Source organism: Marmota monax, unplaced genomic scaffold (genome assembly GCF_021218885.2).
Source record: "Marmota monax isolate L192 unplaced genomic scaffold, Marmota_monax_Labrador192_F-V1.1 WCK01_AAM20220418_F8-fsc00001, whole genome shotgun sequence".
Classification (NCBI taxonomy): domain Eukaryota; kingdom Metazoa; phylum Chordata; class Mammalia; order Rodentia; family Sciuridae; genus Marmota; species Marmota monax.
This window is the reverse complement of record NW_026693777.1, coordinates 11,521,068-11,545,531: the sequence shown is the minus strand read 5'-3', so window position 1 is coordinate 11,545,531 and position 24,464 is coordinate 11,521,068. Positions and strand designations below refer to the sequence as shown.

Genomic DNA, 24,464 nt, shown 5'->3' with positions numbered 1-24,464 from the left:
CTGATTCACACTTCCTGCTTAGCATTGTTTTTGCTATTCTAGGTCTTTTATTTTTCCATATGAATTTCATGATTGCTTTCTCTATTTCTACAAGAAATGCCGTTGGGATTTTGATTGGCATTGCATTAAACCTATAGAGAACTTTTGGTAATATCGCCATTTTGATGATGTTAGTTCTGCCTATCCATGAACAGGGTATATTTTTCCATCTTCTAAGATCTTCTTCTATTTCTCTCTTTAGGGTTCTGTAGTTTTCATTGTATAAGTCTTTCACCTCTTTTGTTAGGTTCCCAAATATTTTATTTTTTTTTGAAGATATTGTGAATGGAGTAGTTTTCCTCATTTCCATTTCAGAGGATTTGTCGCTGATATACAGGAATGCCTTTGATTTATGCGTGTTGATTTTATATCCTGCCACTTTGCTGAATTCATTTATTAGCTCTAATAGTTTCTTTGTAGAACCTTTTGTGTCTGCTAGGTATAGAATCATATCATCTGCAAATAGTGATAATTTAAGTTCTTCTTTTCCTATTTTTATGCCTTTAATTTCTTTCGTCTGTCTAATTGCTGTGGCCAGTGTTTCGAGAACTATGTTGAACAGAAGTGGTGAGAGAGGGCATCCCTGTCTTGTTCCAGATTTTAGAGGGAATGCCTTCAATTTTTCTCCATTCAGAATGATGCTAGCCTGAGGCTTAGCATAGATTGCTTTTACAATATTGAGGTATGTTCCTGTTATCCCTAGTTTTTCTAGAGTTTTGAACATAAAGGGATGCTGTACTTTGTCGAATGCTTTTTCCGCATCTATCGAGATGATCATATGGTTCTTATTTTTAAGTCTATTGATGTGGTGAATAACATTTATTGATTTCCGTATATTGAACCAGCCTTGCATCCCAGGGATGAATCCTACTTGATCATGGTGCACAATTTTTTTGATATGTTTTTGTATCCGATTCGCCAGAATTTTATTGAGGATTTTTGCATCTAGGTTCATTAGAGATATTGGTCTGTAGTTTTCTTTCTCTGAAGTGTCTTTGTCTGGTTTAGGTATCAGGGTGATGTTGGCCTCGTAGAATGAATTTGGAAGTTCTCCCTCTTTTTCTATTTCCTGAAGTATCTTGAAAAGTATTGGTATTAGTTCCTCTTTAAAGGTTTTGTAAAATTCTGCTGTATACCCATCCGGTCCTGGGCTTTTCTTAGTTGGTAGTCTTTTTATGGTTTCTTCTATTTCCTCAATTGATATTGGTCTCTTTAGGTTGTCTATATCCTCCTGACTCAATCTGGGCAGATCATATGACTTAAGAAATCTATCTACGCCTTCACTATCTTCTAATTTATTGGAGTATAAGGATTCAAAATAATTTTTGATTATCTTCTGTATTTCTGAAGTGTCTGTTTTGATATTGCCTTTTTCATCCCGTATGCTAGTAATTTGAGTTCTCTCTCTTCTTCTCTTCGCTAGCATGGCTAAGGGTCTGTCGATTTTGTTTATTTTTTCAAAGAACCAACTTTTAGTTTTGTCAATTTTTTCAATTGTTTCTTTTGTTTCGATTTCATTAATTTCAGCTCTGATTTTAATTATTTCTTGCCTTCTACTTCTTTTGCTGTTGTTTTGCTCTTCTTTTTCTAGGATTTTGAGATGAAGCATGAGATCATTTATTTGTTGGTTTTTTCTTTTTTTAAGGAATGAACTCCAAGCAATGAATTTTCCTCTTAGAACTGCTTTCAATGTGTCCCACAGATTCCGATATGTTGTGTCTGTGTTTTCATTAATCTCTAAGAATTTTTTAATTTCCTCCTTTATGTCTTCTATAACCCATTGATCATTCAGTAACCTATTGTTCATTCTCCAAGTGATGTATGCTTTTTCCTTCCTTCTTTTATCGTTGATTTTCAGTCTCATTCCATTATGATCAGATAGGATGCATGGTATTATCTCTACTCCTTTATATTGTCTAAGAGTTGCCCTGTGACATAATATATGATCTGTTTTTGAGAAGGATCCATGTGCTGCTGAGAAAAAAGTGTAACTGCTTGATGTTGGGTGGTATATTCTATATATGTCAATTAAGTCTAGGTTATTAATTGTGTTGTTGAGTTCTATAGTTTCCTTATTCAACTTTTGTTTGGAAGATCTGTCCAGTGGCCAGAGAGGTATGTTGAAGTCTCCCATGATTATTGTATGGTGGTCTATTAGACTCTTGAACTTGAGAAGAGTTTGTTTGATGAACATAGCTACACCATTGTTTGGGGCATATATATTTATGATTGTTATGTCTTGTTGGTGTATGGTTCCCTTAAGCAGTATGTAGTGTCCCTCTTTATCCCTTTTGATTAACTTTGGCTTGAAATCTATTTTATTTGATATGAGTATGGACACTCCTGCTTGTTTCCGAATTCCATATGAGTGATATGATTTTTCCCAACCTTTCACCTTCAGCCTATGTATGTCTTTTCCTATCAAATGCGTCTCCTGTAGGCAGCATATTGTTGGGTCTTGTTTTGAGATCCATTCTACTAGCCTGTGTCTCTTAATTGGTGAGTTTAAGCCATTAACATTTAGGGTTATTATTGAGATATGGGTTGTTGTTCCAGCCATATTTGTTTATTTATGTTACTAAACATGGTTTGTTTTCCTCTTTGATTATTTTCCCCGTTTACTGTCCTACCTCCCACTGTTGGTTTTCATTGTTATTTTCCATTTCCTCTTCCTGTAATGTTTTGCCGAGGATGTTTTGAAGAGATGGTTTTCTAGCTGCATATTCTTTTAACTTTTGTTTGTCATGGAAGGTTTTAATTTCATCTTCCATCCTGAAGCTTAATTTCGCTGGATACCCAATTCTTGGTTGGAACCCATTTTCTTTCAGTGTTTGAAATATGTTATTCCAGGATTTTCTACCTTTCAGAGTCTGTGTTGAAAGATCAGCTGTTATCCTGATTGGCTTGCCCCTAAATGTAATCTGCTTCCTTTCTCTTGTAGCTTTTAAAATTCTCTCCTTATTCTGTATGTTGGGCATCTTCATTATAATGTGTCTAGGTGTGGATCTCTTATAATTTTGCACATTCGGCGTCCTGTAGGCTTCTAGAATTTGGGATTCTGTCTCATTCTTCAAGTCTGGGAAGTTTTCTCATTTTATTTCATTGAATAAATTGCTCATTCCTTTGGTATGGTGTTCTATACCTTCCTGTATCCCAATGACTCTTAAGTTTGGTCTCTTAATGTTATCCCATATTTCTTGGATGTTCTGCTCATGGTTTCTTAACAGTCTTGCTGAGCTGTCTATGTTCTTTTCAAGTTGAAACACTTTTTTTTTTGTCTTCATTGTCTGATGTTCTATCTTCTAAGTGTTCTATTCTGCTGGTAGTACTCTCAATTGAGTTTTTAAGTTGGTTTATTGCTTCCTGCATTTCTAGGATTTCTGTTTTTTTGTTTTTTATAACCTCTATCTCCCTGTATAGTTGATCCTTTGCTTCCTGGATTTGTTTGTGTAATTCCTTGTCGAAGTGATCTTTCATTGTCTGATTTTGCTGTCTAATTTCTTCCTTGATACTCCAGATCATCTGAAGCATATATATCCTGAATTCTTTATCTGACATTCCATCTGCTGCAGCTGTTACCTCTTCTAAAGTTGAGCTGACCTGCATTGCTTGTAGTCCTTTCTTTCCTTGTCTTTTCATACTGCTTGCGTTTCTTTCTTCTTGGTGAAACTGTTGTGTTTTTGAAATTTTTCCCCCCCTATATATTTATATTGCTCTTGTATAGTTGAAAAGTCTCCCTTGCAGGTGCGGGCGGGGGCTCTGCTCTGCCCCTCCTCCAATTGGAGTGAGGTGTCTACCACGCCTGCGGAACCCTGGGCCTGATCCGCTGTTCTGTCGCAGGTCTGCCTACCTTGCAGGTGGGGGCGAAGGCTCTGCCCTGCCCCTCCTACCACGCCCGGGGACCGCTAGGCCTGATCTGCAGGTTGGTCGCAGGTCTGCCCACCTTGCGGGCACGGGTGTCAGTTCCGCTCCGCCCCCACTCCAATTGGGGTCACTTGACCACCACACAGGCGGGCCGCTGGGCCTGATCTGGGCGTGGGCGAAGGCTCTTCTCTGCCCCTACTCCAGTTGGGGTGAAGTGTGTACCACGCTGGCAGGCCGCTGGGCCTGATCCACCGGTCTGTCGCAGGTCTGCTTACCTTGCCGGCGCGGGCGGTGTCTCTGCCCTGCCCCTCCTACCACGCCTGCAGACCTCTGGGCCTGATCTGCAGGTTGGTCGCAGGTCTGCCTACCCTGCGCGCGCGGGCGGCGGCCCCGCTCCTCCCCTCTGGCTTGACGACAAAGTGAGAGAGACTCGGGTATCTGTGACTCACCCTCCCTACCAGGGGACCAACTGTTTCCGTCGCCGCTGGCACCGATGAAGTTTTCTCCTCGGCCGCTCTCCGATGACATCAGATCTCTGCCATGCTGGCATCCCCTGTTTTATGGCTGAATCCCATTTTCTTCTCTTCCAATAGGCGGAGCTGTGCCCTCTGAGCCGAGCTTCTGCCCTCTATGTGCTGACAGAAATCCCTGTATGGTGGCTCCTGGGAGTCTCTCAATCCTGTTAGTCCAGAGCCCTTTCACTTATCCGGCCCCTCCCCCTGTTCCTCCTCCCAGCCAGCCAGCCAGGTCCTGTTCACCAGAGGCGGTTCCCCAAGGATCTGATTACACTTGCAGCTGCACTGCGTGTCCTATATCCCGAAAGATGAACACCCTCTCTGTCATTCAATTAAGCCGCAGTGCTGTGGTGGGGTGATCTGGGAACCAACAGTTTAATTTTTCCGGACCCCTTTGGTGGGCACGCCCCCAGAAACTGGTGGCTAAGATCTTGGGTGTCGCCGCTGGTGTTAAGGGGAGGTGGGGATCTGGAATCCCCTCTGCTTCCCTACAGACATGCTCCTGGTGGTTTCCTGGCTGCTTGTATCTGGAGGGGGTGGGAGTCACACACCTGCTAATGTGGATTCCGCTGGGAAGGAACTCTGGTGATGTCACCACTCTGCTATGGCGGGCCCCAGGCTCCTTGCCGGAGTGTCCGAAGGGAGGGGTGGGACTGGTCTGTCTCTGGTTGGTTTCAGCTCCCGGTTTGCTATTTCATGAAGGCTTGGCGAGAGACCTCTTCCTAGAGTCCCTGCACCGCTCCTGCTGCGCTGCACCTCGGAGGCTATCCGCCCTGACGCGGGGGCCGCATGCAGGCAGCCGACAGTCGCAGAGTCCCGCGGGCAGCGGCTGGTGGGTCTGGACCTCTGCCCTGCGTGGCAGAGATTCACTCGTCTAGCGCAGACTGTCACCTCCAAAAATCCTTCCAATTCCCGGCCGGTCTCTCTTTAGTGGAATTTTGCTAGGAGTTTCTCAGCAGGTCGAATCTAAGCGTATCCATGCGTCTCTCTGACCCCGTTGTTGAGGAGGTACTGAAAGCGCTGCCTCCCCTCTCGCCGCCATGTTGGATCCCAGAATATCAACTTTATACGATCAACAAAATAATATTAACGTGTGATAAAGCAGGTATAATTGGTAAAGTTTACATTCTATATACATATATACATACATATATATCTAATACATATATATGTATGTATATGTGTATATACAGACCTTCCATTTGATAGAATATGGATGGACAGATTGACATGCACATACATTTGTATTCTCTGTTATACATTATACATATTTAAAAAAATAATTTTCGTTATTTCCTGAATGTGGTGAATTACATGATAAGGTTCAAATTCTTTCATAATTCTGCCTGTAATAATTTATATTTTTTCAGTCCCTCTTGACATGGATAATCTCACTTGGAGACTACTTCACATGGCTTTTGTAGGTCCATGCCTTTTGATATGGAACCTTTTGACTACAAAAGTAATCATATAAATTCATTCAAAACAGCTTTTTAATTCCATGATAATAGCAGAACCATTGAGAAATAGTGGACCTGGAGTCCACTATTATGGTATCTCTCTTGAGTTCCGTTCTCATATGCCCACTTTGCTGCTCTGTTCTAAATAATAATTAACAAGATATACATGTGCAAATCACTGTACTTTATTGGGGCATAATTGTTGGTCATGAGGACTGGAAATCATCTCAAATGGTAGCATTAATTCTCATTTTAAGCCTTAAATTCTCAATATTCTTACCAATTTATTTTCTTTCTTTTTGGATGATCTAATGGCCAAAATTATTCCTCATCACAAAGACTCAAGTATACACAATATTTCAAAGATACATCTATTGCAAAAGTGACCTCTGAATTTTAATGAACAAACTTCCATTTCTATTGGATCAGATATACTTGATTATTTTATATATTTTTCTGGAGATTGCTTTCCATTTGTATTCTCTTGTCCATAGTGGTAGTTTAGTTTTTCTATGGATGATCCATGCCTCAGGTTCATAAATCCATCTTGTAGCTTTCTTTAATGTTACTTTTGTATTCCTGTTATTACTATTAGACTCAAAATAGTTCAAAACTATTTACTGAAAAACGTGCAAGACAAGTTATTGGCTCTGTTCTCTTCTAACCAGTAGTCTTTACTGATTTGACAACATGTGAAATACAGCACAAGTGGCAGGGACTAGAATTTAAAAGGAATTGCCCCATAAAATGGAAAAGGCAAAATCAATATAAATATGCAATGTAAATGCCAGAAAACATATACACACATACTCAAATACTACTGACATAAATAGACAAAAATATTAATTCAGAAAATAAAGAAAAACATGTAGGAGGACCAGACTCAGAGGTAACAACTTTTGGGTTGAAAAGTCTTTTTTGAAATAATGGCTATCAGGCAACATTCAAAATGACTGAAGGGGTACTTGTTGTTTGGTGGATTAAACAATCATGATAAGGCTGAAAATCAGGTTTAGAATAGTTATAAAAAAGAGAAGGTTAAATTTGAAGGGATCCTTCTTGTTTCAACTCAAATATGACCTCCTTAGAGATAACATCTCAGAATTTCCTACCTGATTATATTTCCATCTTTATCACCTTGTTTGATTTGTCTGATACCACTTAATACATTTTAAGATTATATGAATTATTTGCTTAAATATTTATTGTTTCAAACATAAATGATCCATGTCTTTTTCATGGCAGTGCTAGTATTTGCAGCAACGTGTACTTGACACAGGTTATGGACATTGATGAGCTGTTCAATGAAGTGAGATTATCATTAATTTTATATAAACATTTTAATCAGAAAGTAATATGCATATAGAAAAGTACATGAAAGGTAAGTATACAACTTGATGAATTTTTAGAGATCATATCTCTCTTAATAGTATGAAGATGAAGAAACAAAACTTTAGACCAGGTCACTCCTTTCCTTGTTTCAGTAAATTTTAAATAAGCTTCTGGCTGTTCATTAAGCTGTGATAGCAACTGACTTTCTTTGCTATACGAAAACTAGTCTGGTTGTAGAGTACCTAATGATTAGAGTAAAGAAGAACTATGGTTTTCCATAGTAAGCAGCATATTACTTTAGCCAGAACATATATACCCAATCAATATTTGTTAAATCAATAGTTAATGATGGGCTGAAGCATGTACCATGCCTGTGAGAGTGGAAAGGAAAAGTCATTTGTGAAAGAAAATTGAAGAATGAGTCAAAAAGCACTGTTGTTATTGCATATGGGGAAGGAGAGACACCAAAGAGTGAATGATAACATAAATTGTGAGTCTGAATGGGTGGCGGGGAACTATGGTGGTTGCCGTTATAAATGTAACAACATCCAAAGAAAAAACTGATGGGAGGTGGCAGGGTCAGCAATGGAATAGGATAATAAACTCACTAAGTTTATATGATTTTGAAAATACTCATCAGAGAGTTATCAGAGAATGTGAGATGAGAGTGTGGGTCAGAGTAAGGTAGAAAACGGTGAAGTCATGCACAGAGAGGTCAAAGGAAAATCCAGGAGGGGAAATAAAGAAATATATATGTGTGTATATATATATATATATATATATATATATATATATATATATATATATGAAACAAATTCCATTTATTTTTTGTTGCCAAAGTATGATGTGTCTGGATTTTTGGAGAAGACAGTGTATTGGTGGAAAAATAGATGTCAATGAATAGCTTTTAAAAAATCACCAAAGGGAATTAAAAAAATGAATAGATTTACTTTAGAGATCAAGAATGAAAAATAAAAAGAAATAAAATAAACTAAGAGAGAACAAACACTAGCAACTATTGCATATAAAAGGACAGGAAATATTAGAAAAATCGAGAATTGTTAATTACAATACTCTAGGTGATTTTTCTAAGTATGGTATTTTTCTTTTTCAGCAGAGATTTTTCATTTATCTATATATAGGTATTAATTGATAATATGATAATGGATTGGATTCTATGAGGAGTGTGTTCGCACAAGATTGAAGACTTAAATGTGTATAATAAATAGTGAAATGGAAATCAACCAAGTCATGAATAAATTATTGTGATCATAACTGCCTATATATGAAGGGTTGTTATACTAGAAAAGATAATCTAAAATGTTAAGCACAAGTAGAGAAATTTGGAAGCATTAAAAAAAGATTTATTGAACTTTGAAAAAGAACATAGTCAATGGCATTACTAAGTTCAGTTATAATGGAGTGTTGGAAAAGTGATATCCATAAAATATAAATTAAGAAATAATTTGTCAGTGAAAACAGAAACAAGTTGTACTATGGAGTATAATTAACTCTATGTTGAGTTTAGTGACTGTATATTTAATTATACATCTAAATGATAATGTTTATTGTATGTATTTGAGAATCATTACGACTGTATGATTGCTTCTAGAGTTTGAACTACATATAATAAAATTTCCAGAAATATTAAAGGTTGTTCTTTTAAGAATTCGAAGGAGTAATTATGCATATAATTATATGTAAATATTTAATTGCATATATAGTATAGTATTTTATTACTATCTATATCTGTATGTCATTTATAGTTCTGTTGATTTACATTTAAGTTTTATTTCTTGTGGTATGATTCAATTTGCACCTGATTCTTATTTTGTATTATCTGTGAAAATTTTCTTGCCAAAGTAAAGTGTAATCTCTATAATCTGTTACTAAAATAATATTATTTTTATTATATACACAAATTTCTATTGATTATTTAATATAGTCATTATATTTTTCCCTAACTGTGTTTAATCTCTGATTATATTTCATTTATTTAACATCTATTCAACTCATAACAGGTGCCAACTTGGTAGGAAATTCTGCAGAAATAATATGCACTAAGAAAAGTCCAGGATGGTAAAGGGTAATTAGAGTACTTTCAATTAAAAAAAAAACACACATTGACTTAAAATAATCTTTTATATGCTAACTCGTGTGTGTGGTACTGAAAATACAACAGTGGGAGAAAGCATACATAATCCCTACTCTCTAGGTAGTTACTGAAAAAAAGGAGGAGTCTAGCAGAGGATAAATCCATTGCCCAAATAACTGAGACCATTACAAAGAGATAGAAATAAAATTCATCAACAGATTTCTCCTGTATCAAAAAGTGAGGGAAGACTTACTTTTGTAACTTAGCAAGAACTTGATGGAATTCATTAGACATAGAAGTAAATGGTATGCAGAACGAGGACCCTAGAAGTGTGCATGTACATTAGACACTAAGAAAATGAAATGCAAGGAAAATGCAGATCACTTAGGGTTTGACAGTCGAGTTAATAGCTATAGACTTTATTTGGAAGAACAATATCAAGTCATTCATGTGATCTAGCAGGTAAATGACATTGATATGATCGGTTTTCATATTTTAAAATAGGGAAATAAAACAGTAGCAATGTGAAATGATGGGTATGTTAATTACCTTGACTGTGATAATTATTCATAGTGTGTAAGTATATCAAAACATCAAGCTATATACCTTAAATACACACAGTTCGTGTCAATTAACCTTCAATAAACATTTGCAAAAATCCTGGATGAAGTGCAGTTTATTGTACTTAAACTATAATAAGCACAATAAGGAAACATTTTAACTGAATATTAGAGTTTAAAGCATTATGATTAAAATTTAAAAGAATTATTCAGATTAAACATGTTTAAAGGTCAATAAAAGAATCTAGATGAGAGAAAGATAATGAATATATTAATAGGAAATTATAATCCAGTCTAAGAGTCCAGTTATTAAAGAAGGAAGAGTGGTCTAGAGGAATAAATTTGAAATTTAATGTGGGAAATGTTGAGTTTGGGTGTCACAGAAGCATCAAATGGAAATGCTGGTTCAAAAATTTTGGTAGTAAGAGACAAATATATATCTGAAACTTAAGGGAGAATTCTGTATTAAGGATACAGCCTTTGGAAAGGGCACGAGAATGAGGCTTGCAGTAGAAATTCATTAGCAAAAAATAATTTGTCACCTAGGGAGATTTCATAAAGTGAGGTTAACTGTGTAACAAATAGAATCCCAGGGAATACCTACTTAAGTTCTGAGAGTAGGAAAAACAAAGGAATCTTCAGTAGTTCAGTATCACAGAGGGAGGAGATGTATGACCTCATTCAAAATGTCTGAGTAACCTGGTTATAGGATAACATTTTCTTTCAATGAAACTAAGCACATTTTTTTTCCTAAGAATTTTATATATTTAATGTAAAAGAGTTCTATAACACAAAAGAACATGTCTTAAATGTATTCTAAGAACAGTCTTGTGTATATTTATTTGTGTGGGATACATTTATATTTTTGTGTATAGGAAAAATCTGCAATTACAAACCATTCTTTTGTACTTTATCAGGGAGACAATGCAATGAGATTTTATATTTTTTAGAAGTGAAAAGAAACAGTAATTATATGAGGTGATGTGTATTCCAATTAATTTAATCATAGTGAATATTTCACAATGTGAAAAATAAATGTTTATTGTTTATTCTACTGAGGAAAATGCTGAGGTGTGACTGAATTAAAAGCAAATTTTGACAGTGAATTGAAAAGATCACATTTACAATGGCATGTATATTGCAGTGTGGATTCATTTGACACATTTGGAAGACTGTATGCTCCTGTCTGGCTAAGCTTTATTGCAAATGAACAGTGGTGCCTTTATGTATCAAATTACTAAATGTTCCACTCCTTCTTAATAGAATATTAATTATTGCAATTTGGGGAACTTGACTAATGTTGGGGAACTTGACTAATATTACCCAAGTAGAGTGAAAACAATACAACAACAACAACAAAAAACAACAACAAATAAACCACATTGTTCTGGACAAGATGTAATCTGAGAAAAAAATAATCTAAAACTTATCCCAAATATGAAGTTATTTGGGACACTGTTTGCTATTATTCTAAGTAAATTCCTTATGAGAAGTATTGTTTTAAGATTCACTAATGACTTTACAAAGGAAAGAAATTTTAGGGAATCTAATTTGAACAGAGTCAGAGGATTTTTTTTTTCAGTTATTCTTTGTACCTTTTGAACAGTTTCTTTCTAATGTTTTTCCTTGGTCCTTCTTGGCTCATTGGGAGTATATGATACTTCTGGACACTTGCCTGATTTGGGTCTATCTGTAGATTTACGTGGAAGACCTAGTGCTTGAGCTTCTGAACATAAAATACAGTAAGAATAGAAATAATAAAAACACTCACAAATTCTTCTTCCATAAAATTTTGATCTTTCACCTTTCATTGCTCCATTTACACAAGATATTAATGTGTGTAAATTTAGTTATCCATCATTAGATTTGCTTCATTAACTTTGTTCTAAAAACTCTATTTATTAGCTCTTCTTCAGGGTCTTCTTTCATAATGTTTTATGTTGAAGTCTGCACAGATTGCAGTGTTTGTCGAATAAACTCAATTATTAAGTTTACTGTTCAGATCTTTGCATAATGATTTGCATAACTATCATCAGAAATAGATTTTTTCTCCCTGAGGAAGTTAGTTTGCAAAGAAAATGTTATGAATTTTCATTGTAGTCTCTTAGTTTTTACCTCTAGGCAAATTACAGTCTTATTTTAAAATGCAGTGTTTCTTTTTTAATTTAGGGCATGTTCCTTAAGAAAATAAGACAATCTTCCATATTTTAATAATAATAATATAATTTAATACAATAGAGTGCCATTCTTTGCTCATTCCCTCTGGTTACAATAGAATTTTTTAATGACTCCTTTCTACATTTTCAGGGTGAAACAAAAATCTTAAAACTAAAGAATCTTCGACCTCAGGACTATGCTAATTACAGCTGCATTGCTTCAGTGAGGAATGTGTGTAATATACCTGATAAGATGGTGTCATTTAGACTTTCCAACAAGACAGGTATGGAACTCTCTGTTATATGTTTACTGTCTGTAACTGATTTTTAAAAGCATTCTTCAACCTTCTTATAGACCAAATGATTTCTACAATATATGTACAATAAGCACCTTTGTTTTTCCCAGAAAAATCTGGGAAATACTAAAAGCTTTTGGTAAATAAAGGTTAAATTTTAATTGCAGTATGCTCTATGAAATGTGTTTATGTATCAAACATACAAAATTATAGTTCCTTAAAATGTGTTCATGAATACCACAAGCAAGCCTATATCCTATTCACAGAGATTTTTTAGGAATATTAGATTTCTCATATACAAATTCATGATCTAAGTTGTTAAAAGTGTGTTGTGATCCCAAAGCTAAGTGAGAACCATTCTTTTATGTAAAGAAAGCTAATTGCTAATATCAGCTAGGTGTTTTAGGACAGTATTTTTGCAGGAAATGTCAAAACATTAGCAGGATTGCTACTCAATATAGCCTGTGTTTAATAACACAGACCTCAGAATAACTGCAAACAAATTTAGAAGAGATTGTTAAATGAAAGAGTAAAGAAAAAGCCCATGAATTAACTATCTTCTGTATGATTGTATATAAACAATCACCTTCACAAATCAGTATTTGTACTGGTTTTGAAATTCCAATTTTCAGTGGTAGTGGTAATTTTTTATGATTCAATACATATATTAAAGAGTTTAAAAGAGCCCCTTTTCCAAAGATAAAATAAAAAGAGCCCCTTTCCATTGCTTTTGTTATGGCTAGGTCTAGATCTTAGTTCTGTATCTTACTTGTTGAGCAAATTCCTTCACATTTCATTGCCCCATTTCTTTATAAACTTATAAAGCAGTAGGAAATAAGAGAGAATAAAATCATGGAATTTGCAGGTAAATGGATGGCATTGGAGAAGATAATGCTAAGTGAAATTAGCCAATCCCAAAAAACAAATGCCGAATGTTTTCTTTGATATAACAAGGCTGACTCATAGTGGGATAGGGAGGGAGACCATGGGAGGAATAGATGAATTTTAGATAGGGCAGAGGGGTGGGAGGGAAAGGGAGGGGGCAGGGGATTAGCAAGAATGGGAATGTGATAGACTTCATTATCCAAAGTACGTGTATGAAGACACGAATTGGTGTCAACATACTTTATATACAAACAGAGATATGAAAAATTGTACTGTATATGTGTAATAAGAATTATAATGCATTCCACTGTCATTTTTTTAAAAAAATCAATAAAAATAAAGTTAAAAAAATAAAGTAGTAGGAAAGAATTAATGAGTTGATATGTCTCAGGCATATGGAATATACTTTATTATTTCTTCCAACGAAGAGCTGGTCAGCAACTCTAATCAGTTCATTTTGATGAAAAGATGAAACTTATAATATTATTGGAAGAAACAAAGAAAGCTCATACATTGAATTATCAACATGTTCCATTGAGTTTCTAAAATTTCAAAATGTTTATTTTATCCATTTATTAATTTATTTATCAGAAACTTCTTGGGCTCCTATCATGAAATAATAGATGTAGGGATATTAGCAAAGTTGCAAATTGCTTTAAATTGGATAGTGTTCTATTAAGTAACACATAAAAGTCATTATAAGAAAGTTAAAAGAAGAAAGTAGGGAAAAAAAGTGAACATTATCAATAGTGGTATTGATTATGTTGCAAAAAAATGAAAATGTAAAATTTTAGCAGACCTAAGACATAAACTTTAACAATCTCCTTTTCTTTTAAAGAAAGGAAATAGGATATTGTGAAATAAAAATAAGATATTAATATAAGAAAACTAGTTGTAATCATGTGGTTATTGTCATGAAACACATTATAACAATTATGTGAACAATTATAATTAATTTTCTTAGTTTCGATATATGTTTAAAATACAGATGATGCAGAGAGAAAAAAATAAAGTAGAAGAAGGTTCTTGGATGGGGAAAGGCATTGCAGTGGAGTTATGAAGAACAGAAAAGTTTGATGAATTGTTACTTTGGTACAGCTTTCTTGAAGTGCTTTATTAATTTTAAAAGTCTTTCATGTTTATTATCTCAGATTGACTTTATAAAAATGGGATATAAACAGGAAGATTTTTAAAAGTTATGTATTTTCCTATCATCTGACACATAACCGTCCTTCAGAAATTGAAGTATTCCTTTTGGGTTGTTCTGAGAATAAGTAAAATTAGCATACACGCAAAGAAAATATTTAAAGACTAAGAGGTGCAATTGATATTTGAGGTACAAATTGTTTTTGATATTTTTATGCTGCAAAAAATATATGGTCTTATTATGTCTGAAGAACTCATAAAGGATAGGGACAAGATTGATCCTAATGTGAGATTAAATAGGAACCAAACCAGCTCTTTAGTTTTCACACAACTAGAGAAAATGAATTGAAAATCAAGCCACGGTGTTTTATTAGAAATACATAAATACTTTTAACTTTAATTTTAATGGAGACAAATATCATGAAAGGTGACAGAATTCCTGAAGTCTTTTAAAGCATCTAGTGAATTTAACTTTGAGGTTATGTTTTAATAATCACCAGCTCAGAATATAGAGTCTGGACTATATAGTGGGCACAGGTGTGCTATAAAAACAAATATTTTGTTCAACCTTTCACAATTCTGTCCCATTCTTTATTTTTTCTAGTTAATATATATCTACATTGATCCAACAAGGAAAAACATTAGTTTTTTTTTTTCTCTTGTGAATTATATGACAAAAAATTCAGATTGATATTTATTACAAAATGAATTATAGTAAATAATCAGGTTTAACATATAAGCTAATATTTGTTTGACTTTTCAATAACTGCAATCAGGCAGCCATGTAATATGCCTAATACTTTACATATCCAAACCAGGTTTGCTTCAGAACGTTTCCCATCTGGTTGTGCTCATAGTTGGAAGGGCTTGTGCATTTCAAATAGGTGAAATCATCAAGGTAACTCTCAAGGAGCACCAGAAATAAATTAAACTTGGAGTATCTTCATGAAAGCTGTTCTATGAACTGACAGGTGCACAAAGGCTAGTTCATTGCTTAAGTCACCATTGTCATAATCCATGTGAAATCAAATACTCCTTATGATTCTCATTATCATAAATCTCTAAGTGACATAATAAAATGCACATGTTTTTTCTTATTTTGTATTGTAGCTGGTGCATTATAGTTATATGTAGTATTTATTGTGTATATAATATCAGGGTTAACTTTGGCAAAATCATACATGCATGTTATATTATTTGTTCCACTTTAGACCCAGTACATCTTCTTACCTCCCCAATGCCCATATTCTGTAGTCTTGGTTTACAAAATGTAAAGGAGAATGTGCACCTTACTGAGATGGAAAAAAACATATTATAAATCTTGCAATATGTTTTGTTAACCTCCTCTATAAACTAATTTGTTTATAAATGTGCTAACTTTGGAAATGATTTTCATAAGGATGATCAATTAATTCACTAATATACTTTTGACACAGAAAAGTTTTTACTGCAACATCTCTGCAGTCAAGTTTTTAATTGTAATAAGTATATAGTACTTAGAAAACTAGGGTCTAAGAGTTATTTTAAAAGTCAGTGTCATCTATAGATTTCAATGTGTTTTCTCAACTTTTCCACTATGAATTGGCATTGTAGCTCATAATTTTATGCCCACGGAGGAAAGTACCCAGTAATTTATGGGTCCCATTGATTGCCTGACAATGAGAATATATCTCCTGTCACAGAAGTGTCAGTATGCATCACACCTAATCTAGTGTCTTAAAGCTTATCATGACAATTTACAACATTATATATGTGTGTGTGCACGTGTGTGTGTGCTGCGCGCGTGTGTGTATATATATGTACATACATATGCATAGGTATACATATACATATCTATCTATCTATCTATCTAGATAGATAGATAGATATACCTATGAGACGAAGTGCCAATTTATTTGTCTCTTGTTATGCATATTTATCAATTGACAGAGTGCTATAGCAGGGTCCTAAAGTTGTTGTGGTTATTCTTCTACTTCCATTTGGAAGAAAAAAATTATATTGGTTCTTGATTGATAAATTATTACTGTAGTATTATTTCTCATAGTTTAAAAAATAAGCCTGTTAAGATTTGTAAGTTCAGAATCTTAATAAGAGTATGTGTATTTTGAAATGATCATAATTATGGCAACTGATTATAAATTATTTAAAAATTTTCAGATTATGTGTATTTACAACATAAAGGTATATATAGAAATTTTGAGAAAACAAATTTCATTTATTTTAATGTATTTCAAGCACTTACATGTTGATATCTCATAATTTCAAAGGCAAATAAGAATTAAGTAGGTTACCCATAATAGGATGAAAAACATATTTTGTACCTTCTTGAGAGGTTATGATGAATTCTATAAAGAAATGGGACTTGTGGGGCTAATTTTACTTAATTATATAAGTGCCTTGATTTAGTGTGTTCAACCTTAGCAGTTATAAAAAATATATAATTGAGAAGTCTTCCTCCAATGCATGTTACATTTAGAAACCAACTCATCACACAAGTATACTGGCCATAGAATTAGTGGAGACCTCCATCACCTCCTTTTTGGCCTGTCCCTCTCCATACTCTTCTTTCTCTCTTTCTCTCCTCCCACCCCTCCCTTCCTTCTGTCCCTTCCTCTCCACCTCTCTCCAATGTATTAATAACTTATCATAGAATAAGAGTAAAAAAAACTCTCTTCTTTATGCTGGGCATAAATTTTTCTAATTTTTATAACTGTTCTAATTTTTATAACTCATAGGGAATTGAAGATAAATGCCCAGCAATTACTGTGAAATTCAATGTAAAATGTTTTGTATGCTCTAGTCCTTTTATGACAGTCTTCTTCAAGGTTAAAAGAAATGCAACTTACTTATCTAGGTTTTATGAAAAATAAATAATATTTTAATTATAGAAATGTTGATAGATGGGGGCGTGAAACACAAATACATGAACATTTCCTCCTGTGACACAGTGCCTGTTGTCACAGAAGGTAAGTTCAAAAGCAAATTAGGAAGCAGCAACAGAAACTCTCCTGTCACCTGTACTTGAGTACTAACCTCAATCATTTTCCTTAGTTGTATGGATTTTTTAGCTTCCTGCCTATAGAGGACAGCCATAAAATCTAGGTAATAGTTGACATCACTTATTAGAATGTATTATGTTAGTTAACCAACAATCATAAGAAAGACTCTCTAGTTTTGTGAGAAAATACATATTGAAAATATGATGATGTCTAGTGTTAGTACAGTTGGGTTGCCATAGCAGGATGCTATTGACTGGAAGTCTATAGTTTTAGAGGATACCCATGCAAGACAAAGTGCCATCTGGTACAGGCTTTCTTCCTGCCTTATAGATGGATGCTTTCTGGATTTGTCCTCCCATGGCCTTTCCTCTGCTCATGCATGGAGGAAAGAGAGAGACCTCAGTGGACCTTCTTCATGTAAGAACAGCTTCCCTCTGGAAGAGGGTTCCATTCTTAAGATATCATTTAACCTTAATTACCTCCCTACATGGCCTGTTTCCAAACATAATTACAATGGAAGGTAGGGCTTCAGCATACCAATTGAGAAGGGGACTAAAATCATGCCCTAACACTTTGAATTACTAAATGTGCTTTTTTTGTTTAGGATTGCTTTTCCTTTAAAATTTCAGAAATAAGTTCATCTCATGGTAAATCAAAGCAAGAAAATGAGGAACTCATTATTCACTAGAAATTAACTTAAGAAAGGAATTATTTTGAGAGTACATATGGTCTTGCATTCTTGGCTTTGGGGTAAGAGAAAGAAAGCAATTCTAAAGGAGAAGATGAAATTTTAGTGAGGGACAAACATCACTTTTGTAATAGTATCATCACTGATTTTTAAAGACATGGTCAAAATACTAAAATAGGGATACAAATGATGGGTCAGCAAACCTATGCATTGTGGTCTTCTCTTTTTATTTCTGATTTTCTTGTTTTTATGATAGTGAAATTATTATGTGAAATATAAGGAAAAGACACTTCCCTTTCACATTTTCATGCACTACATAAGAAATAAAAATGCTTAACAATGTTTTTTAAATCATAGATAAGTCATGTTACCTAAACAACAGTATTTATTACTACAGACTCCAATGGAAAACAACAATGTTATTAGAATATTGTTGTGGAGAAGATGTTTTCTATAACTCTTTCTTTTAGAATTCATATTATAAAACTCAAAAGTTTAATTTTCAAATTTTGGTTCTGCAATTTTTGGGGTGTTACTTGGATTCCTTGATCTTGTTAAATTTCTATTTTAAAAAAGGAGTAACAATAATAATAATAAATACACAGTATTTAGTTTTGTAGGCAATAAATTCTAGAAATATAAAACTTAGAAGTTTTGGGGAAATACTAAACATTCAGTAGACATCAGTGATAATTGAGTTATTGACCTAGATAATAGAAAGAAGGAATATAATTGATGTCCTCAACCATCATTGTAAGATGATAACAAAAATCTCAAACTTTGGCTAGAATACTGTGTTCGTCATTTATGACTCCTTAAAAAAATAAATTCATAATTTGGATTTAATTCATTATCAATGGGTTAATTAGCAGCATATTAGATATTAATATTTTTCAGAAATAATTTATGAAAATGAGTGCATATTCTGGGTGTTTTTGTATGTAACTATTATTGCTAGAAATATTTAGTGTAAAACAATTTTGGTGAAATGGATAACAGTTTGTCAAGGAAATTGAAGAAACTTGCATAATAGTTGATATGTAAAAGACTCTTCATTTTTAATTGCTTTGTCACTTCCTCAGATAATCAAGCATATGTGCTCTAATCTCACTAATGTAACTTCAGAAATGTGAGAATATTGGTGATGATTTGGCAGAGAATTGGAGACAACAATGGTCATTATGGAGTTTCAACTCTGGTCTTCATGAGACAGTTTCCAAAGCAACAAGATGACCCAGATTTTCCAAAATTCTATTACCATAGTAACAAGAAGTTTGCATGTTGCTGGGATCTCCCTATACCTAGGATATTTTGTTATCCTAGTAATGCATTTTTTAGGTTTATGGTATTTAAGTTGATTTTGATACTATGAGTTTTTATATAAAACACCCCTCAAAAACTAGTAAATCTTCCAGAAGATGTTATATCTCAGAAATAATGGATCACTAAAAACAAGAAGATAAAAAGAGACATTATTAGTCAGATGAAGGAAAACATTACTATAATTATTCAAAAATATACAAATTATTGAAATACCATCTGACAACATAAATAATGTGCACCACATCAAATACTCCGTGTTTTATCAAATATCTAGAATACTCAAAGATTATCCTTTTTAAATTTAAGTACTCATTATTTTTAATATTATATTAGATTATGACTACAACACTTGAGTTATTTGTAAGAAAATTTATAAGGTCAAACCATTCCTTTTATAGTTGTTTTAGTCATTTAAGTGAGGATGTACTTAAATAAAATAATAGGATTTTTACAATTATAAAAACAATTGATTTTTATTTGTTGAACTGCTTCTAGATTAAAGATTTGTAGACAATTTTCTTTTGTTTCTTTTCAAGGCTTTATTAGTCTGATGAATCTGTAAGAATTGTTTTATTGTAGGTAAATATTCCATTGGCAAAGATGCGGTTCACAATTTCTTCATGGTTTTTAAATTCTTCACTCAAGAATATCTCCAGGATTATTTACTCTCACGTCTATGAAATTTGACTTTATAGATTAATGGCTCTGATAATAGAGATACAATAATTCCCATATGTGTATGGAGTTAACTCAGGAAAAACAGAGTTGAACTATAATCAAGTTACTTATTTGCCAAAATTCTGGCATAGATTATAGCAAAGTCTCATCTCTAAGATAAGCAAACATCCCAGTTTGCCATGGACTCAAATTTACAGGTCCTAGTAAACCCATAGTTCTAGGCAAACAAGAAAAACCAGATCACCCAGTAGTTTAATTCACCATCAAGCATATCTTTATAAAGAATAGTAATGTCCATTGTCTTAATGTAATGTCTTAGTTTCTTTTTTTTTTTTTTTTTAATATATTTTTTTTTATTGTTGGTTGTTCAAAACATTACATAGTTCTTGATATATCATCTTTCACACTTTGCTTCAAGTGGGTTATGAACTCCCATTTTTAGCCCATATACAGATTGCAGAATCACATCAATTACACATCCATTGATTTACGTATTGCCATACTAGTGACGGTCATGTTCTGCTACCTTTCCTATCCTCTACTATCCCCCCTCCCCTCCCCTCCCCACCCCTCTTCTCTCTCTACCCCCTCTATTGACCTTCATTTCTCCCCCTTGTATTATTTTTCCCTTTCCCCTCATTTCCTCGTGTATGTTCTTTTGTATAACCCTGAGGGTCTCCTTCCATTTCCATGCAATTTCCCTTTTCTCTCCCTTTCCCTCCCACCTCTCATCTCTGTTTAATGTTAATCTTCTTCTCATGCTCTTCGTCCCTACTCTGTTCTTAGTTACTCTCCTTATATCAAAGGAGACATTTGGCATTTGCTTTTTAGGGATTGGCTAGCTTCACTTAGCATAATCTGCTCTAGTGCCATCCATTTCCCTGCAAATTCTATGATTTTGTCATTTTTTAATGCAGAGTAATACTCCATTGTGTATAAATGCCACATTTTTTTAATCCATTCGTCTATTGAAGGGCATCTGGGTTGGTTCCAAAGTCTTGCTATTGTGAATTGAGCTGCTATGAACATCGATGTAGCAGTGTCCCTGTAGCATGCTCTTTTTAGGTCTTTAGGGAATAGACCAAGAAGGGGAATAGCTGGGTCAAATGGTGGCTCCATTCCCAGCTTAGTTTCTATTGTCAATACTGGTTTATATAAAGACTTAAGCAACTATACATAAAGAAGCATGAGTGTGACAGACCTGGTGTGGATTCTGGCTCTCCTCATACTATGGTGGTTTGTCAGATCCTTTAACTGTTTGAACTGGCTTTACTGCTAATCACACTGATAACATGCTATAGGATAGATTACAGATTGATGTGATGACAGCAACCCCTGTATCATTTCATCATTTTTTAATGATGCAGGACAACAATAACAGCAGCAACAACAAGACCGTAAAAATGAAGTGACTACAAATAAATAAATGCATAAGCACAAAGCTAACCTATAGCTCTAAGGTCCATGCAGACAAGATCAAGTCTTACAGAATTTAAGAATATTAAATCCTGATTTTGCTATTGTCCTGTGATATATGTATCTTCAGTATTGTTATCCAACAAATAATCTCTTAACCTAACACACATATTTTAGAAAATATGCAAATCTTTTGCTCTCAGTGTGTCAGCTTCCTATGTAAGAGAACAGGCATACATGGGAACTGATCTCCTTCAAGCTCTAAGGCATTTAGATTAACATTTTTCCCCAAAAACCTTACTTCATTACAGATATTGTTAGAAGGAGATGAAATTATATGTTTAAAGTGGTTAGCAAATGGGAGGTTCTTATTTATGGTGTGGTGGTTAGTAAATGAAAATGTCCTTTTTGAAGAAGCAATGTCTATACAATCTCATCTAGCACCTTGGCTTCAATGTTTTTTGTTAAGTATAAAATAACAATGATAAAACTTTTCAACAGAAATGTTAAATTTAAGTTAAATTGTAAACATTTTCAGTAGTTGGAGGAATGAGTAAATATCAAATATTGTATATTCATTAGATATGAATTATATTGCTACTATGTATATTAGAGTGAACATGCTCATTATATTAGTTCTGTTGGATTTTGTGTGGTGGTTTTTTTTTTATTTTTCATTTGTTTGTTTGAGTGTTTATTTGTTTTAAACTCAGGGGCACTTAACCACCGAGCCACATCCCCAGCCCCCCCCCCCTTTTTTTCTTAGAGAGAGAGAGAGAGAGAGAGAGAGAGAGAGAGAGAGAGAGAATCTTTCAATATTTATTTTTTAGTTTTCGGCGGACACAACATCTTTGTATGTGGTGCTGAGGATCGAACCCAGCGCTCCACAATTGCCAGGCGAGTGCGCTATGGCTTGAGCCACATCCCCAGCCCCCACAGTCCTTTTTAATATTTTTATTTCAAGACAGGGTTTCACTGTATTGCTTAGGCTAATTAAGTTAACTAAGGTAACTAAGCAACTAAGTTACTGAGGCTTGCTTTGAACTATCAATCTTCCTACCTTGGCCTCTAGAGCTGCTGGTGTTATAGGTGTGTATCACCATGCCAGTTATATGGTCTTTTTGTAAACTATAGTTGTTCCCATAATGAAGAAATCTGAACATATTTTTAATGTTCCTTAAAATAAGGCATCCTAATTAATACTAGGTCAATATAAAATTTTTTAAATATTATATTAGTGAAATAGGAATTGATTATTATTTTACCACAGAACACTGAAAAAAAATACATTTGTCTAAAGAATAGATAAAATGCAGTTTTCCTTTGGGTTATGTCATAAATATATTTTCTTCCCTGATATACTCATATGATGAAATTCACATCATTTTTTAAAGTCTCCTTGCTAAGATATTTATATCTTCAAAGCATCTTCTGACCAGGGCATTAAATCTTAAGAATGAGAATTAGTATAAATTAGTACAGCCTTGTGATCACTATTAGGTAGAAATGTATGTGCTACAATTAGATATGAGTTAAAAGACACACATTGGTTCATGTGAGCTTTTAATTAAATTTGAAAAAGAATCCATGTAAGTTAATGGATAGGGTACCCAGGGCATTGTTACAGGGAATGCAGAGAGAGAGAGAGAGGAAGGTTGGTAGAATGGGAAGAAATGAATAGACAGCATCACAATGATTTTAGATGTTTCCTCAATTTATAATTCCTGAAAAGTCTGTTATAAGAGGTACCTTTTTGTTTATTTATTTTCTGGATAACAACATTGCTCTTCTTGCTGCTGCTCTATTGCTATAGAAATAAGATATGTCCAATTGTTTAGTAATATGCTTTAGCTTGTGCTTTGAATGCCATTCCTTTATGCTAGCTCCTTTTAGTCACTCGGCTTGAGTTGCTGTATTTGAGCATTTTATTGACTGGATTATTCAATGACATACTATCTAGTGAATTTGCAATAAAGTCATCAGTATTGATTTCTGATAGGCACTCTGTGTAATAGGAATCTGTTGATTGTAAACTTGCCTTCTTGTTCTTTTAATGGTGTCTATCATCTCCATTTTTGGAGAATAGGTTTGAATCTACTGACAGTTACCTAACAAGGGTTGGGTGATGACACATGGACACACACACACACACACAGAGGACTAAATTCTTTCTATTCTTATTTTGTTTCTTCTAATTCTCTTGATCAGAAATACATAATAACCAAAGGCTTTCCTATTTGAATATTTTCTTTCAGTTTTATGTTTAGCTCAGTCTGATGATACACTGTAATGTTTTTTTTTTTTTTTTTTAGTTTGGAATACCCTCTGACAACACAAATAATGTGGACCAATAATTAACTACAATAAAACAACAACAATAAAAAGCAATATGATATGATATTCATATGGAATTATGATGCTATGAAATGTGCAGATATGATACTGCATTTTAAGAGACTTAAAAACTCAGTGAATATGCAGCAGTATGCATGCTAAACACTGAATGTTTAATAATCAAAGTTAAATATGATACAGGTTTAGAAATGCACCATTACACGTATACTTATCCAGAGTTGAAGGATATGTGGTATGGATCTGACTTCTGAGTCGCCAGAGAGTTAACTAGGGAAAAAAAATAAACAGAAAGAACTTAAAAAAAAATCTATAACAAAAACAAATACTATTTGCTCTGAAAATATATTTCAGCAAATAATTGATCAGATAAATAGGGAAATGTTGTTTTACCAAAACCTACATAAAAATTTCCAGAATTAGAATGGGAGAACTATATTTCCAGTAGCTTTGAGAAATAAAATATTGACAGGATAGTCTATACAAGTAAGTTATGTTTATAGAGGAGATAAAATTTAAAAGACTCAGTGTTCCATCATTCATTAAAAATAGTGTTAAAAAGATTTTATTACCTTTTAATTTTCCCTTAAGTAACATTCCATTTTGTGCAGCTTGTTTACTTCCTCTACATATGTATATTAAAGTAATATCTCATTAAAA

General features: G+C 33.8%; 1 protein-coding gene across 3 annotated transcripts in view; it reads left to right on the top strand.

The window, feature by feature from the left end:
* Positions 1-24,464, top strand: part of Mdga2 (MAM domain containing glycosylphosphatidylinositol anchor 2) — a 790,036-nt gene that overhangs the window by 509,821 nt on the left and 255,751 nt on the right. For all 3 annotated transcript variants that reach the window (XR_009228346.1, XR_009228345.1, XM_046461748.2), the window contains exon 5: positions 12,173-12,305. Coding sequence is in view for 1 of the 3 variants with exons in the window: in XM_046461748.2 (XP_046317704.1) it covers positions 12,173-12,305 (133 nt within the window). In the remaining 2 variants the exon portion in view is untranslated. The remainder of the gene's footprint in view (positions 1-12,172; positions 12,306-24,464) is intronic.